The sequence below is a fragment of the Vanessa tameamea genome, chromosome 16 (genome assembly GCF_037043105.1).
Source record: "Vanessa tameamea isolate UH-Manoa-2023 chromosome 16, ilVanTame1 primary haplotype, whole genome shotgun sequence".
NCBI classification, from domain to species: Eukaryota; Metazoa; Arthropoda; class Insecta; order Lepidoptera; family Nymphalidae; genus Vanessa; species Vanessa tameamea.
The window spans coordinates 4,719,606-4,737,564 of record NC_087324.1 but is presented as its reverse complement, the minus strand read 5'-3'; the positions used below and the strand labels follow the sequence as shown (position 1 = coordinate 4,737,564).

Here is a 17,959-nt window from a genome sequence, read left to right as displayed (position 1 = left end):
TTTACATAATTAATGTACTTCAATGACCATCTAGAAGATACAAAGTTAAGGAATATACACCATTATATATTAAAACATTTATTTTAGTCGGTAGTTTTGTACATATCATGAAATATGTTGAAACATTTAGTGGTATTACCATTTCTGTCTGATTAATGACATTAATTAATGTATTGATATAAAATTTTAAACATAAAACATTTGATGGCAAGTAAAAACATGAAAATGTAAAAGATTTGTTTTTTTAATAACAGCTTGCTAAAGCATAATAATACTGTGATATACTTTTTTAATTTCTAACACAGATAAAACATTTTTCTAATTAATTTCTTAAAACATACATTTCTCAATTCATGGAAGTTATTAATCCAAATAAGATAGACATTCACACATAAAATATGCAACATTTACAAATCATTTTAAAAGCTATTATATAAAGGTACATCATAATGGCATACAGAAACATTTTTCGATAAATCTACTGAAGGGATATGGCCGTGCGTCTCACTGCTGCTGATAGTGCAGGGTTTGGATCTGGTGGTTCAGTGAGAAGCTGTACAGTTTTCCAACAACCATCTTCACTAGACTGACGTAAAGCTTCCATCGTTGCTTGGACTCTTTGTCCATCTTCAAATGTAGCAGCCGCCTTCACTGGCTCCTTTATCCAGTCCATTTGTTCCTTGACTGGTAGAAAGGCTTCCTTAAGAGCACTTATCATTTTACACAGTCCTTTTATATATGGCTTCGGAATAACACTAGAAGCACAACTTAGATCCTCAACATCAACATAAATCACTTCTTCCTTATCATGAGGTCTTTTGCCCTCTTCTTCAATTATACTTTTGGAGTTTGACTTGTGTAATCTTCCATGCAAGTCTCCTCCTCTAACAACTAAGTAACCTTTTTTACTGCACACATATATTTCTTGGTTGAAACATGGTCCAGGTAAGTGATTGTTCAAGGTTGCTGTTACTAGCAAGCCTTTGTCCATTTGTAATTGGAATGTGCAAAAATCTGGAGCAGTGATTTTTCTGATTCCATTTACTTTTTCCGTCTCTTCTACAAAAGTTCTTAGTACTCCGTGGGCTTTCATAACTTTCTGACCACTAAGGTATGAAACCAAATCTATCACATGACTACCAACTAATGTGAGAGTACCACCACCCATAGTATCGTCACACAACCAATTATATGTTTCACCTAGCAATGAACCCATTTGTACTCTAACATCAATCAGAGTTAACTCACTTGGATTGCCTAAATATCCATCATGAATACATTTTCTCATATGAATAAATGCTGGTAGAAATCTAAGAGAGTGATTGATTATTGATATTAGTGTAGGGTAATACTGAGCTGCTCTGACCATTTTCAACGCCTCAGCTTGGCAAAGTCCTGCAGGTTTGTCACACACTACATGTTTCCCAATACCAAGGGCTTTTACTGATATTTGCGCGTGTAAGTTAGGCGCACAAACGATAAACACTAGACTCACATTCTTCTTAAGCAAAACATCGTCAATTTTATTGGTAAAAAAAGGGATTTTGAGTTCTTTTGCTGTACTTTCGGCTTCTTGTAAAGTTACACCCCATATTGCTTCTACCGAGAATCCCTTTTCTCGTAGAAACGGCACTAAAACTTTCGCAACTGACCCAGTTCCAAAAACTCCAATGCCAGGCAACATTATGATACTCTTCAATCAAATTAATAATAATCGCACATAATTTAACAACAACTTTGTATAAAGCTTTGTGTATACAATCTGTACACAAAATATCGATGATCTTGTCAAACAAGTTGTCAAAACTCAAAATCAAAGGGAATCAGCTTGACTTTGTCAACTTGACAACTACGCTTTGTGTTTAGAAATAAACTTGAAATAAACTATTATTTTTTACTTTTTAGAGCATATTATTTTTTTTCTCTTTTGAAGTCGGTTTTTTTTTGTCAAAATTTTTGTTTCTAAAAGATTCGGCCGAGTATCGCTAACGTGCTCCTTAGAATTGTTCCGTTCCCTTCCGTACCGTTACTTTGTCATGGATCCTATGCTCAGAACCTTACCAAACTTTCACCATAGTACCCTTGAAGTATATCCTTTATAATAAAAAAAGAATCATTAAAATTGGTTGGCACAATTTTGAGTTATTCACCTATTTATCGCGCACATACATAATGCACATTTAAGACTTATATCGTTTTCATAAGGATACCATCATCGTAACAGGATAAAATTAAAATGGGGCCCCACGGGAAGCACTACCTTTCAAACAAAAAAAAATTATCAAAATCCAGTGAAAAGTTATGAGGTAACAGACATATAAAAAAAAAATACAGACGAATTGATAACCTCCTCCTTTTTGAAGTCGGTTGAAAACAAACAATATTAACTTAAACGTAATAAGATAAACAAACCGAACAATAAGAAGTTTAGATTGTTTCTCCTTTGGTGTTATTATTTCATAAGGTGATTATAGTACAACCGTGTTGAATATGCTTGAACGTAATAGAAATTACTTGAAATATTGAACTACCAATTTATTTGTGTAGTCATTTTAAACGATATTCACCTATTTGCTTATTTGCATAATTTATTTTCTCAGTGATGATTAATCTGCATCGGTGAAAGTATCGCTCGCCATTTTGAACTTTTTTACGTGTGTAATGTAATTTTTATACCTTATTTATACCGTGAAACGTTTGAATTGTTTACTTGCAAAGTACGAAGGAATGTTCATTGAAATTTTATCTTATATCGTAAGTTAAAACTACAGCAGATTATGATTTAAATGTAACCGATTTTAAACGATAAAAAATAATGAGCAAATAAGCTGATAACAAAACCTAATTTTGATAAATAATTTAACTATTAAGAATGTTAATTTTTTTAAGTCGTTATGTGCATTGCTACTTCGCAGAACTACACCGCGGGTGAGAGTGGCGAGCGCGGCGGCGGGGCTGACCCGCCTCCCCCTCATCCGCCGCCGCGCCCCGCCTGCTAGCACACTCTTAACAAATAGACATATAGTGTCACGGACTTTTTTTTTATTATTAAAAGAGGAATATATCTTTCATACACATTTTTTGAGTAACTTAAAACGTTTATGCTGCGCACGCATCGAAAGTCCATAAATGTGAATAATTTTCCCCGTTTTTGCAACATTTCTCACTGTCGCTGCGCTCCTATTGGTCGCAGCGTAATGTTATATAGCCTAAAGCCTTCCTCTATAATTGGACTATTCAACAAAAAAAGAATTTTTCAAATCGGACCAGTAGTTCCTGAGATTAGCGCGTTTAAACAAACAAACAAACAAACAAACTCTTCCGCTTTATATATTTATTATTATTATTAATTATTATATTATTATTATAACATGATTTGGAACCTCAAATACATTTATAATACAATTGCAAAAATGGCTTTTATTATAATTCCGTTTCTTTTTTATATTTGTCTATATTATTTTGAGTTAATTATCTATACTTAAGAAAGTTTAATTAATTATAAGTATATAAAATAGTTAACTCTAAATAATCCCTTAAATTGTATAGTCAAAATCAAAATATACTTTATTAAAGTAGGCTTTTACAAGCACTTTTGAATCGTCATTTAACAAACTATATTCAGTATTTACTTGGTGGTAGGGCTTTGTGCAAAACCCGTCTGGGCAGGTACCACCCACATCAATATTTAAATATACAGTCATGTTAGTTAAATACAATTATATATGTTTGTAATGTATTCCGCCTGGAAGTCAACAAGTATTAACTCCACGTTTTTTTATCATCTGTATAATCTTGTATTGAATAATATGCCTTCTTTACCAATGTATCTTTTACAAATGATTTGAATTTATGAAACTGTAAAGTTAAAAATGTCCTTTTCTCCGAAAGCTTGCATAGAAGATCGGTTTTTAACAATAAGACCTCCACTTGTAACATTTGTTACTTTCTATTCGCGGGTAACTGTTTTGTTTTGGTAAACATTAAACTTAATTATTTTTTGTTATATAGTTTACTATAGTTTAAAAAGCAAAAGTTTTTCTTGTATTTTATAAAGACTTTGCAATTATTATCAGTCGTCATAGTTGCGTGTTTTTTTTTTTCATTACTGAATACAATCATGTTTAGCCATATTTCGTAGGATTATCTTTACTCGTTTGTGATCGATACTAATGTGATCGCTGTCCTCAAAACAGGTCGTAGAAGTTGCAGGATCGATTTTACATAGGCATGCTCTCATGTTTTACGCAGCTTTTGGCTCGTCGAAGCTCTCGTCGCACCCGTCTCTAGTGTGCAGCGCCGCCCGTTGAGGCCATTTCACAGAATGCACATCGTGAAAGTATAATCTTTAATAATTTACAAATTCTACATCAATTGAATGAAAAGTTTTTGCGTGAATCTGGAATAAAAAAATTAACGAAACTTATATCTTTAGTACAAATGTATAAAACTACTAACCTAAAATTTTATTATGCAATGATTTTTATGATAAGAAATATAAGTGCATTTAATAAAAACTTGAATAAAGGTAGATTTGAACAAAAGAGAAAGAAATATATAAATCCATGAAATGAGAGATTTATTTATAAATGACGTAGGGTGGTATTACCCCGAGGGTAAGACATGCGCAAGCGATCCTCTGACGTCCCTGAAAAGACGAAGTGGGTACCGTTGGTCTTTTAGTGGTTATTTCGATGCACCCAGTGTAAGTGAGTCCCACAAACCCCATCTTTACGTGGGGGTAACGCCTAAACGTGTTTTACAGCGAAAAAAAGGCCAGTGTAACTACAGGTACAATGGACATAATATCTTATTTCCTAAGGTTGGCGGCGCATTAGCGATGTAAGGAATGATTTCTTATAGCGTCTATGGGCGGTGGTGACCTCTTACCATCAGATGGCCCATGTGCTCGTCCGCCTACCTATATCAGATATAAAAAAATGCCTTGCTTATAGCTAGGCACCGGTTTGTTGACTCTTTGCGGCATTGATTATTAATATTAAGAGTTTCCACGATCTGTTACTTCTTCTGTTAGCAAAATATTGTGGCATCTTAATCAAATCAACGTGTTACATTACCACTTTTCGTGTTAGTATATGTGCGTGTGGGGTGTGTGTATGTGTATAAGTATCATATGTGTGCTAAGTTGAGATTAAGTTATAGAATGAATTTATTTTTCTTTATTATCGTACGTCATTTTTAGTAGAAACGCAAGCACTTTTTTACAGAACACTTTTTTGGCAAATCATATACCTATAGACAAATCTGCTCTCAGCTTATTATACAAGTAAGGAACGATATAATAACCGAATCGTTTAGTGAAAGCAAATTTCCGACTATGAAAGCAATAAATATTATTTTTGCGTCGTTTAACAGTAGCAGTGAAAGGAATCTCCTTATTGTGGTATAGAATATAATTTAAACACAAATTGAATACAACAAATTGGTTGGATGGAGTTGTGGCCGAAAAGTTGACACTTTTAAGATGGCACTTTGAGCGATTTCTAGGGGCTTTATAATAATTTTCTGTGCATCATCCCAACATGAGATTTAATATACAATGAAAGATTGACATAATGCATAATAAACTTTTCGATTTACTGAAAAATTTGCATAATATTGGGCCCAAAATAGGGTAGTATTTTGGGGGCAATATTATTTCTTACTAGCTGTTCCCAGCGACTTCGCTTGCGTCAATTTCTATTATTACAACCGCGATTAAGAAGTTTTTAAAAGAATATATTTTGAAGTACTTCTGCGTAATTGATATTTTTATTTTCTTGTGGCAGAAGAACATACTGATTTTCTCCGCAATCCGATCTTGACAACGCAACATTTATAGTTGGCCGTGTTATGTAAGTTTAGCCTAAAGCCTTCCTCTATAAAAGGACTATCCAACACAAAAATATTTTTTCTATTCGAACCAGTAGTTCCTGAGTTTAGCGCATTCAAACAAATAAACAAACTCTTGCGCTTTATATATTAGTATAGATATAGATTTTTGCAGAATGCCGTAAGATATCGTTAGCTCATCACTAAGACGGTTGCAGATTTTAGTAATTTGAGATCGACGAGTAAGATAGCTGCGAAAGATATTGTTTTGAATACCTCTAACACCTAGTCTTTCAAGTTTTAGTAAGAGTGTGGGAATTTAAACGGTGTCAAATGCTTTGGTAAGATCCAGGTTAGAGCTTAGTGTCCGTTATTGAGATGTTCGACTATGTAATTGGTAAGCTCATGGACGGTATCTGTTGTACTACTTTATTTTCAATTTGTATTGTTTTTCGATGAATTTTGTCACTAAAATTTATTCTCGTAATTATATAATTCGCATGTTTATTTCCAGGAATTTGAAACATTATAACTATATTTCTCAATTTTTATAGTTTGTCTCAATAATTGATGTGATTGCACCTTACCTTGGTTCTGTATTCACTAATGTTGTTCTTAATGGCGTGTTTACCTGACCTACCTAATATGCCATAGTATAGTAGTTCCAATATTTAAATCCGGTAGTACTTCAAGTCTAATAATTTTAGGCCATATATAACAGGTTGCTACACAATAAACAATTGGACATTACAAGGGGTCGCTCGATAACTAACGCAGGAGTTGTGCTCGTTAAATATATTAATAAGGCCTGGATTTATATTTATATTTGATTATGTGCAACACGAAAATTTGGTCAGAAAGCTACGTCATTATGGCATTAGAGACACCGCACTCAATATCCTGATTTCGTATCTGAGCAATCAGACACAAAAGGTTGATGTAATTGGAAAGAGATCTTCCGGGGCTCCAGTTACTATAGGGGCCTTCAAGGATCAATTCTTGGTCCATTTCTCTTCCTCGTTGTATAAATGATCTGCCACATCTTCTAGATAACACGAGATATTATTGTTTGCTGATGATACTTCTTAATTTTTTAAAATAAGAAAACGTTTTTTAATATATGACGATGTGAATAAGTAAATTGGAAGTAGTTTAGTAGTAAATATTAAGAAGACAAAACGTATTAAATGCACTACTCCTAGCGTAAGATGTGTCAAAACGAATGGACTTTTAAATGGGGAAGCGCATTCGATGTTTTAGATACAACGAAGTTCCTTGGTATCACAACAGACTCTAAGTTCCAAACGTTTATACAATAAGATCCCATAAAATTTTCAAAAATAATCAATTTTAAAATTTAAAAGAATTATTAAAGAGCGTTTATGTGCTAAAAGATATTACAAAACTAATGACTTCTTAGTTGATTGCAAACCTTGGGAATAAGATAAAAAAAATTTTTTTTGTATGAAAACAATAATCGTAATTTATAAAAAATTATTCCCGCCGAATTTCTTTCGTCGGTTCTTCTCAGGTCTGAAGTGATTATTTTCAAACTAGTGTTAAATTTATATTTACTAGTAGTTAAATTTATATTATATTATATAAGAAGCAAGTGAAACGCTTCCATACTTAATGTAGATATTTGACTTTGACTTTTGTCAACAAAAGGAACATTATTTAGCTAGGTGGTATGGTAGACCATTATTTTTTTTAAATAATTTTTTCATAGCTTTGGCTTGTGTAAAAATAAAATGTTTGATCAAGGTCTTTAAAAATAAATTATATAAACACATTTGCTTTAGATTAAATTTGGCCTGAAACGATGATGATATGAACCATTTAAAAATAACGACCAAGAAACAAAAATTGAGGAACTTTCCACAAATGTACCTAAAATCAGTATTTCTATTGTTATTGCTAAGACTGAAAATGATAATTTAATTGATCTAAAGTACCGAGTCCTAAGATTTTTTTTTAATTTTAATAAACTTAATAATAATAAAGCTTATATTAAGCTTTCTATATATTTTTGTGCAACAAACTTGTTATGAATATTATTCAAGCTCTGGTAGTAAATAAAAACTGGGTCTTGCCGGTCAAACAAGGATTTCATGAAGGATCCATTCAGTATTTTAGAAATCATGTGAAACAATAATAAAAAACAAAAAGACTTAAGTGTTTTTCTTTTCAATTAAAACGTTTGATTAGATAACGTATAATACAAAAAATAAACTATAAGGAAACGTCGAAAATATTTAAAATAACAATATTTTAAAGTAAAAATATACCCTATACTAGTTGAGACGGGTACGTCGACCCTTTTTTAAATATATTATAATTATTAACTGAACTATGCAATCGCTTTAAATTTTCCAAGGTATGTTTAATTCGTATTAGTTATAGAACGTGTAAGTGGAACAAAGAATAATATTTGTAGAGTAAACATTAGGCACCGTCGTAAGTCACACTGGCGCTTAAAACGAATCACTTCAGAGCTTCAACTCAGTGCTTTGATACTTGCCACCTGGACAAGCTAGGGTTGCCGATACAACTGTAAAATGTTGGAGACATTTCAGTTACTTGAGTCGTTGCTTATACCGTGAAATATTTAAATGTAAATAAAATTAAAGCAACTTTATGCAACAAAGCAATTAATGAATCATATTTTTATTACAATTTTACTCCCTGAAGGGTAAAAATAGAGCCTGTCCGTCTATGGGATTCAAGTATTGCTTCGTACCAAATTTCATCAATATTGGTTCTGTGGTTTAGCCGTAAAAGCGTAACAGACAAATAGACAGACGTACAGAGTTACTTTCGCATTTATAATATTGATATAGATGTTAACAATATATTTAATGTAAACAAATTAATATAAAGTTAAATAAATACTTCAACAAAATATTTAAACCTCCAAGATGGCAACCCTACCCATATCCTATTTGAAGCAGACTTACTTTCTCAGTTTAAAGCCACTGTACTTTATCATTTCCACAATTAGGACCATCTCAAACAAAAGCTTTGCATATCTGTATACAGTAATTTATTTATGATATTTTTTCCTCAGATAGGTATAATACGCTAATCGATACTGCTGATGGAGAAGGTCATGAAAAGATCAGGCATCGGAGTTGTGCTTTTAAAAAATAAGGAGTGAAGTTGTGTTAGTAAACATCATTTGCCAGAAGTGTCATTTTGGCGCTTTAGCATTTTTACTTCCTTTCACGATGTTTACATACTTTACAGCAGAGCACTATTTCCACATATTTATTATATATTTTTTATATCCTCTTAAGTATTTTTTACGGTTGGTACAGTTATCTGGAAATAATTATATAATATTTATTAAATATTATAAAATTTATAAATAAACTAATGCTCCGTCCCGGTTTTGCACTAGAATAAGGATATAGAAAAATATTTATTAAATATTTATATTTTTTATAAGCCTCTTGTTGGTGAAAACACCTCACAAAAGTGTCACCTCGATCAGACGAATAGCTAAAATATGTACAGAGGTCAATAAAAAAATAAAAAATACTTTTTAATTTCTAAGAAAATGAAGAATCATAATTATACTCCTATGAATTTTTGATATGATTCAAACAATTGTTTGAATTTTGAAAAGGAAACTAATTTGGACTTTATTGGAAACAAAACAAAAAAAGATTGAGTAAAGCGAAAAGAAAGTTAGTTTTTTAGATTAGAAAAAAAATAATTGCATTTTACGAATCCGATTTCTAATTCTGTAAAATATGCAATAGTGTAGTGTAGAACGAACGAGACACAATCTTTGATATTATTCGGTTAAATTGTGTGGGGTTGCATAGCACGTGTTGGCGTTTTCAAAGTATAATATGTCGCGGAAGTGTGACCCATTCTGAACCCATCCGTCAATCTCTTTATCCTTATTCCTTACATATAGAGTTCTAACCTTGTTCGTGAAAAATGTGAGAATGCACTTAAAAAAACGTAATTAAAATACCATACTGGACCTATAGAGAAAATCCCATATAAAAAGATATAAACGTCCGTTTATATCTTTTACCGATTATAAAATTGAGTTTACTTATGCAATATTATTCTGAATGCAACTATTCTTGGTGTAATTTAGCAAAATCGTAATACGTTAAAATGTATAGGAATATTCATTAATGTATTCCTGCATTATATATGCACTCACAAATTAACGTAGCTTAATTAAATCTTTCATGTCCCATTAATTACGTTTTCAAAAGGCATTTCTCATTTGTCGCGGGATAATCCTGAAATCGAAACGGGAGGGGCGTGCGTAGGCGCCGCCCAACACGCCCGCCTTGCTCGGGCGCATCTCGAAAAGTCAAATGATAAACTTCACGCAACTAGTCAAGTCACGCACCCCCTAACCACAGTTTAAGGTTTGAAGTCTGATGATATGAGTAAAATGTGTCGAAATCAGTGTTATATGTGTAACAGTGAAATTTAAAAATGCCGAGAAAACGTATTAACCGTTCACCGCCTATTGAAAAGAGAGATGACGTGGACGATGATGATTTCCTTTTCGATGATTCTCAGTCCAGTTCTGGTGAGTTATGTTATACAGTTATCCTTTCTAGTGAGGACTAGCATATATAGAAGAATACTATTGTATTTTTGTAAAAAGGTTTTAAGTAATTTATTTTTTTTCATTTATTGTTTTCACAGTCAAAATCAAATTAAACTTTATTGAACTAGAGAAGTTTTCAGGAAACTTTAGAATTGTCGTATTTCAAGATATGTTTAATTCTAACTTCCGAATCTATCTATCTAATCGGATTGTAGATTTTACCGGGGATAAACTTTAAGAATTTTTTGTAGTAGGATGGAATAGAAATACCTATTTAAATGCAATAAGCATTTAATGCAAAATAAAATATTCAATATATATATACATGAATTATGAGTTAAACTTTTTAATAAATTAATATTCGATTCGTTTTTAAACTAAGCTGTTTAATAATGACTATAGTAAGTTAGTAGGTCTGTGCTTATATTTACTAACTAATATAACTTAGTTTTTTAAATGTTGGACTAGAGTAACTACTGAGTTTTTTGCTCCAAAACGTTGTTCCAAAACGGTGATAGTTTAATATAATATATGTATTTTTGAAAAGTTTTGATTTTTGATTTTAGGTACGAATAATTCGCTTTATAATCATTATAATTTGCAATTATTTGAAATACATGTGAGAGCCGAGATAGCCTAGTAGTTAAAACGCGTGAACCGAAGTGTGGGTTCAAAACTACTAAAGAATGTCTTACAACGTTCACAGTTTTTCAGTCATTAGACAATACAATACAAACCGCTATGTCCTTGCGTTTTAAATCTGTAATATCTTCGATAATATTAATTTAAATTAAATGATGTAAAGGGTCATATTGATATATGTATATTAAATGCACAATGTATTTAAGGTACTTAATTGGATAAGGATTAATGCTGTATCTATTGCTTAAAATCGCTTCGAAAATAAGCCATCATTTCTCGTACAAAGTAAAGAATAAAAAATAGTTATTGTGGGCTATCCCTAAGAGATATACATTTACCATCGCAGACTTTCTTGAAGACCTTTTTAAGGTGTACAATACTGTAGTACGTTATATTGATCTATCTCGTAGGGTTCCGCTAGCGTTTGCAATGTAACCGCAAAGTGTTTATTTACGACATCACTTTAGAATTCTCTAAAATTATCAGTTTATCTCTAGTATATTGTGTATGTATTATACATATAAACCTTCCTCCTGAATCAATTTATCTATTGAAAAAAAACCGCATCACAATCCATTATGTAATTTTAAAGATCTAAGCATACACAGGGACAGTCAGTGGTAAGCGACTTTGTTTTATACTATGTAAATATAGGAGATAATATTCGATTATCGTAGGTACTTTTTAAATTTACACGGAACTATATCGAGCAGAGTATATGGTTTATATAATACGTGGATTTTAAGTCGAAGTTCGTAGAATATTTTCTAAGAAAACGTCAATGATTTTTTCTTGTAATTTTTTTTTTAATATGTAATTATGCTACAAGTCGTAATTTTGATTCATCATGGATCAGCGAAGTGAAATAAACTCCAAATCCATCTCCAGTATACTAGCGGTCTAGTGCGATTCTGTTCTTAACAAGCACATATTATATCTTAAAAATATGGTAAATTAAAGAGTTGGCATAATATTTACTATAAATACCTACGCGTTAAACAAAGCGATTGTTATGTGATAGAATATATACATTTACATATTTTGTTTCTGTATTATGTTTGTATTTTATCAATGTTTATTCTAACAAATAGTAAGGGCGATTTAACATTACTATAAATTTTATTATAAACTAATTAAAGGATCGTGAGTTTATATTATTATCGATTATATACTGGCAAATGTGGAAATAAAATACGTACGAATTTACAATGATTCGATTTTGGTGAAATATAAATCAAAATATTAATTATAATATTAATATCATTAAAATAGATTCTTATTAAGCACTTTGTATGGTCATGTTAAAGGATTAAATTGAACGTATCATTCGGCTTGTGCCTTATATTACGAATTAAACCCTGTAGATACACTTTCTCACCAATTAAATTGTGATCTACAAATAAATGTCACAATATAATAAATCTCAATAAAATTAATTAGTATGTCTTCTAATCAATCAATCTGCGCAGCAATTTTTTTTATTAGTTACTGTTAATTTTTAAATATATTTTTGTTATTTTTCTATAATAGGAAGAAGTGGACATGAGCCGCAACACAGGAACGCAGCCAACGCCCGGGAGCGGGCTCGTATGAGAGTACTCTCCAAAGCTTTTTGCAGGTTCGAAACCACTCAATAATAAACTTCTAGATACGTACATGTTATCAGAATTATGCCTACAGTATATAATTCTGGTTCCAATCCATGGAATCGTAGAATAGAAGCCAACGATTAATATAGAATATAACCTTGCTTAGTAAACGGACACGCAGCACCTGAGATTAGCGCGTTCGAAGATTATAATAGATTTCCTCTCTAGAATTATAACATTAGATAAATAAATTTCATCTTTTCTATTTTAGATTGAAAACCACTTTACCGTGGGTACCGGCTGACACAAAGTTGTCAAAACTAGATACATTACGGCTGGCCGCTTCGTATATAGCACACCTACGGGCGTTACTGCACGAACCGAGATCTGCGCACACGCCGCCGCATCCTCTTAACCTGGTAAATATCTCAAACATCATTAAAATTAAAATTATTACATAATATACTAAATTAATATGATTATAATACGTTTTGTAAGCTTACTTATGTTCTAAATCAATCGTAAAAAGAGTACTAATAGTAATAAAGAACAAATCTCAGATTTACGTATTCCATATAATTTGTAGAAAGTTCTGTGATAATATAAACGTTAGGTACGTTTATATTATCACAGAACTTTCTACACAAACAACTACAAACAATTCTTGATTAATATATCTATTACTAATGCAACACTGTTTCACTCAACTATTTACTTTTTTTTTTAAAGTAAATTGTTCGTAGATACTTTATTAATATCATAGATTATTTAATATATCGACCATTGATATCTTGTCAAAGTGGTGCTGGAATAAGTACACTTTTATTGCTTTGTACTGTGCACAATCAATTCTTAACGTTAGAATATTTAAAGCAATAATTTATTTAAGTTGTCATACTAGTCTATTTCGGATGTATAATTAGTTCCATTAGTTAATTTGGTAAAAAAAAAAAAATTAGCTAGTATCGTAAATGAATTGAAAGAATTTTGAAAATATTTAAACGTAAATAAACCGATTCAAGCGCTTTAGAAGTATAAAATAAATAAAGTTAAGTATTTATTTTTATCATGTTGTTGGATTGTTTGTACGAAGAGGTAATTTATTGGGCACAGTTGATCGGCTTTTTTTTAAAAAAAGCAGCGTTGAAACTGGTCGTCTTTTACACTCCCGTGCTTCAAAAAACTCAGCCGTGGGTCTTAAATGACTAGAATATCTCCTACGTAGTGCATAGTTGACTAGTGTCCGTTGAGAAAGGCCAATCGAATTTTAAAATAATAATATTTAATTATTCACTAATTGTCTCATATTGATCTATATAAAATGCGCAATATATTTAAAGTCCTTAATTGGATAAGGATGAATGCTGTACTGCTAAAAATCTTTTCGTAAATAAATCATTATTTCTCGTAAAAAGTAAAGGATACAAAATGGTTATTGTGGATTATTCCTAAGAGTTAGGCATATACCATCGTGAAATTTTTTTGTAGATCTTTTATCATTATTTTGATCTATCTCGTAGGCTTTAGCCAGCGTTTGCAATGTAAGCACAAAAATATGTTAATTTGCGACATCATAATAGAAACCTATAAAATTAACAGTTTATTTCTACTATATTATGCATGCATTATACATACAAACTTTCCTCTTGAATCACTGTATCTAGTAAAAAAAACCGCATCAAAGTTGTGCAGTTTTAAAGATCTAAGCATACATAGAGACAGACAGACAGCGGGAAGCGACTTTGTTTTATATTGTGTAGTGATTAGTAACAATAAGCATTTTATTTAAATAAAAAATTCGAACGCATTAACGCGACATTTTACCGCAATGAATCAAAGGCATTTGCTAAACGCCACCGTGAACTATAGCTGTCGTCGACGGATTAGGGGACACGTTCCAAGAAGATCGATTTGACAAATATGTCTCCTTCATCTTACTATTTATTTCTGTTTACGATTTTAGTGACATTCCGGGTTACAGTTATTAAATTTAAGGAAGAACATTTGAAAGCTTCAGTTTTTTTACTAGGTTTTATATTATGTTTTAGGTTGTTCTAGATGGTAAATGATTTTCTAATTCATTGAAAATATTTGAGTCAACTGATCAAATGACTTATGCTTATGTTTTTAAAATTATTATACATTATATTTGTAATAATAAATTATGTAAACTATGTATAAAAGTCACACCAATATTTGCCTTATTAATGTGCGTTAGGTATACAATTAATTTATTTATGTACTTATATCTGTGCTTATACACGACGAGAGTTTGAATTTTTATTTTATGTTTATATAAAATGATATTTTTTAATATGATATGATTTTAATCACTTCAAGCATTTTGTACCGCATATAAAAAATTGTTAGAATGTATTTACGTCTCTTTAGAATCAAGATGTTGGCTAAACCTTACCGCGACGCATGAGTGCCGTCTTCAGTGGATTATAAAAATTCTAAGAAGGATGTGTGATCTATGTTAAGCTAAATCTATGTTAAGCTAATATTGTAATCGCTAAAATTCGTGAGGATGGTAGGATCATTGTCAAATTTTTCACGCAAAAACTGCTGAACGTATTTGAATTTAATTTCAATAGGGGTAGCTTATATTCTGACAGTACACGTAAGCTACAATTAGCCTTATAAAGATTGATTCTAATTTTCACGTCATTCGTTCGATTGAGTTAAAATCATACTTTTTAAAGCATCTGTGAGATAGTGTCTGTCATATTTCTAGTGTAGTATTGTACTTCCAATATATGGTGACGCGTGAGTCATTTAGGATAATAATCCTACAAATTCTACAATATTATAAAATCCGACAATATTGCCTACAAAAATAATATGGTATTGTAGCGTATGTCAGACAATATTGGTTACGATGCCCAATTAGCTAGTAGTAGTAGTATAAAGTAGTATAAAGGTTATATGCAATTGAACAGCGCTGATATATAATATACATATATATGAAGATAAACAATGTTATATTTGTATATAATAACTTTACGAGGCTCCATTAAAATCTTCCAATCTACTTCCCGCCAACTGAAAAACTACACTTCTAATTAAAATGTAAGCTGGCTGAATAGCATTTTTATTTTATAACGATAACGGAGCACTGCCATGTCGTATTGCTTTAAATAAAATAAAATATGTTTAAGTGTTAGAGAAAATAAAATTACTCACTACATTTGCCTAAATCTTCAGATATTCAGTTTAAGTGACTATATAAGCTCCGGTTTATGCTTATACATGCTCATTTTTTCATCGTTAAACACACTTACGGCAAGAGGTTAAGCCTTTTAAAAAGTAAATAAACAATACATCGGAATCTGGATGCAGAGATAGAAACAAAAAGATTATAACAATAAACACGGGTTTAACGCGCGCTGACCAAAAGTTTGCAGCTGTTTCGGGTATAAATAAAATTTATCTCCGGACGTTAAAGAGATGATCCAGTTTTATTGTTTCCCTGGACATGCCTTTGTATTAGTGAAATGTAATTGTTAAGAAAAAAGACTAATCAACTATAAACTATACTCTTATTTTATAAAGTGGATGCCTTTTTATTTCTAGAATCATTCGTTCCGCATTTTATAGCTTTTTTTTTATCGGTTTTCTATTGTATTCTCTTTCGTTCTTTTATGTATAATTAATTTTATAAGCATTTTACAATTAATGAATAAATGAATTACTATATCAGAAGTTTTAAACTAATTTTTTTTTTATGAGTCAACTCAATATTTGAATATTTTATGGTGCTATAGGCACATGTTTATGAGTCAACCATACAATAGCTATTCGCACTTTGAATATCGAATGTCGCGTTGGGAGGTCGTTTAGACCATACGTTCTGTATATTACATTCTAGTAATATTTATAGATACAAATTTAAAAAAACTGAAAAACTTTAGCAAAAATAAAGCAATTTGTACACGTGTGAAACAATGAATGTACAATGGCCTATTAGACCTAGTCAATTTTATATTAAAAATATATCATATTATCTGTTAAATGGAAGAAACGCAAAGGCGCCAAATTGTTTCATTTAGGAAATGAGGTTAGGATGATGATGATAGGTATATTTTGAAGTGATACCTTACTTTTCCGTTCTTTAATAAAAGTCTGGTCTTAAAAGTGTTCACGTGTTCAGAATTTAATATTCTATCGATTCATATAAATCCTTTTTTTGTTCTCAGGCCTGGCCATTTGCTTTTCAACATGGCGGCACATTGAGCTGCACGATTTCGCAAAGATGGAATATTAACTCACAGAATACTGAGTCTTCAGCTATGAATCGAAATCAGACTTCGAGGGAAATCCAAAATGGCGTTAATTGCAATGACAGTTATGGGCAAGATTATTCCGAAAACGACTACGAAGAAAGAAATTATGACGATCACAATGAAGTGCCTTGTAATTCGATGCAGTATTGCAATTATGGTTACAAAGAAAATTTTTATGAAATGAGAAATTCGTACTCATCCGAAGGTTTAATGAACAATGTATGATATTATTATGAATTTTGATGAATTATATTTATGTACGAATTATTTTGTATTTTACGTTTAGTATTTAACTAATAAATTACAATCACTTCTTGTCTATATCTTCTTAATACTTTATTTTTCATCTCACAATGTTACTTTTAGAGGGAATCAATTATTTTACCTTATGATTTTATTGATCAAATTGATGTAGGTAAACGTAGGTACCAATTGGAACAATCTTGTCTTATATCATAGTCTAGTTATTGAAGAAGTAGATCTTATTACCATCAAGATTTTTTTTAACATTATTTTAACTGATATTCGGTCATTATTAAATTAATGTTTCAAAAATACAAAGTCAAGAAATCATTACAATATCATTAAAAAAATTATGAACACATTATTTTAACGCCATGTTTTTAGAGTATTTAGCAATAATTTATCTGTACATCATCTAGTTGGTTATTATATAATGTACAGATAACGCATAACGATTGCGAATTACAAAAAGGTAAATCATATTTTCAAAAAAATCCCAGTTTTTAATTAATAAATGTTTTTTTTTGTCTAGCTAATCTCAGGAACGAATAACTTTTGAATAATTATTTATGTGGTACGAACTTGCTAATAAATCATTAGTAAATTTTCTATAAAACAGATACACACTCGTATATATTCTTAATTATCACCCCGTTGAAAACTACGAGGCACAACTAGCCATTAAATAAAATTGCAAGCAAATTATAACAAGCTGTAATTTCATGTCATTCGATATGAGTTTACGAACTCTGTCTAAACCGTCAGCCGACGTTTGATCTAAG

The 17,959-nt window shown here is 31.0% G+C and overlaps 2 protein-coding genes across 2 annotated transcripts; one reads left to right on the top strand and one right to left on the bottom strand.

Moving 5' to 3' along the window:
• Positions 1-62: 62 nt before the first annotated feature.
• Positions 63-1,815, bottom strand: LOC113394013 (glucose-fructose oxidoreductase domain-containing protein 1). The gene has a single exon (XM_026631180.2). It carries the CDS (start codon positions 1,682-1,684, stop codon positions 479-481), a length of 1,206 nt encoding a protein of 401 aa, XP_026486965.1. The 5' UTR covers positions 1,685-1,815; the 3' UTR covers positions 63-478.
• An 8,310-nt stretch (positions 1,816-10,125) lies between these two features.
• On the top strand, positions 10,126-17,257 carry LOC113393931 (transcription factor 23). Its single transcript, XM_026631053.2, has 4 exons — positions 10,126-10,396; positions 12,590-12,677; positions 12,920-13,067; positions 16,848-17,257. Exons 1-4 carry the CDS (start codon positions 10,300-10,302, stop codon positions 17,157-17,159), a joined length of 645 nt encoding a protein of 214 aa, XP_026486838.2. The 5' UTR covers positions 10,126-10,299; the 3' UTR covers positions 17,160-17,257.
• Positions 17,258-17,959: the final 702 nt, after the last annotated feature.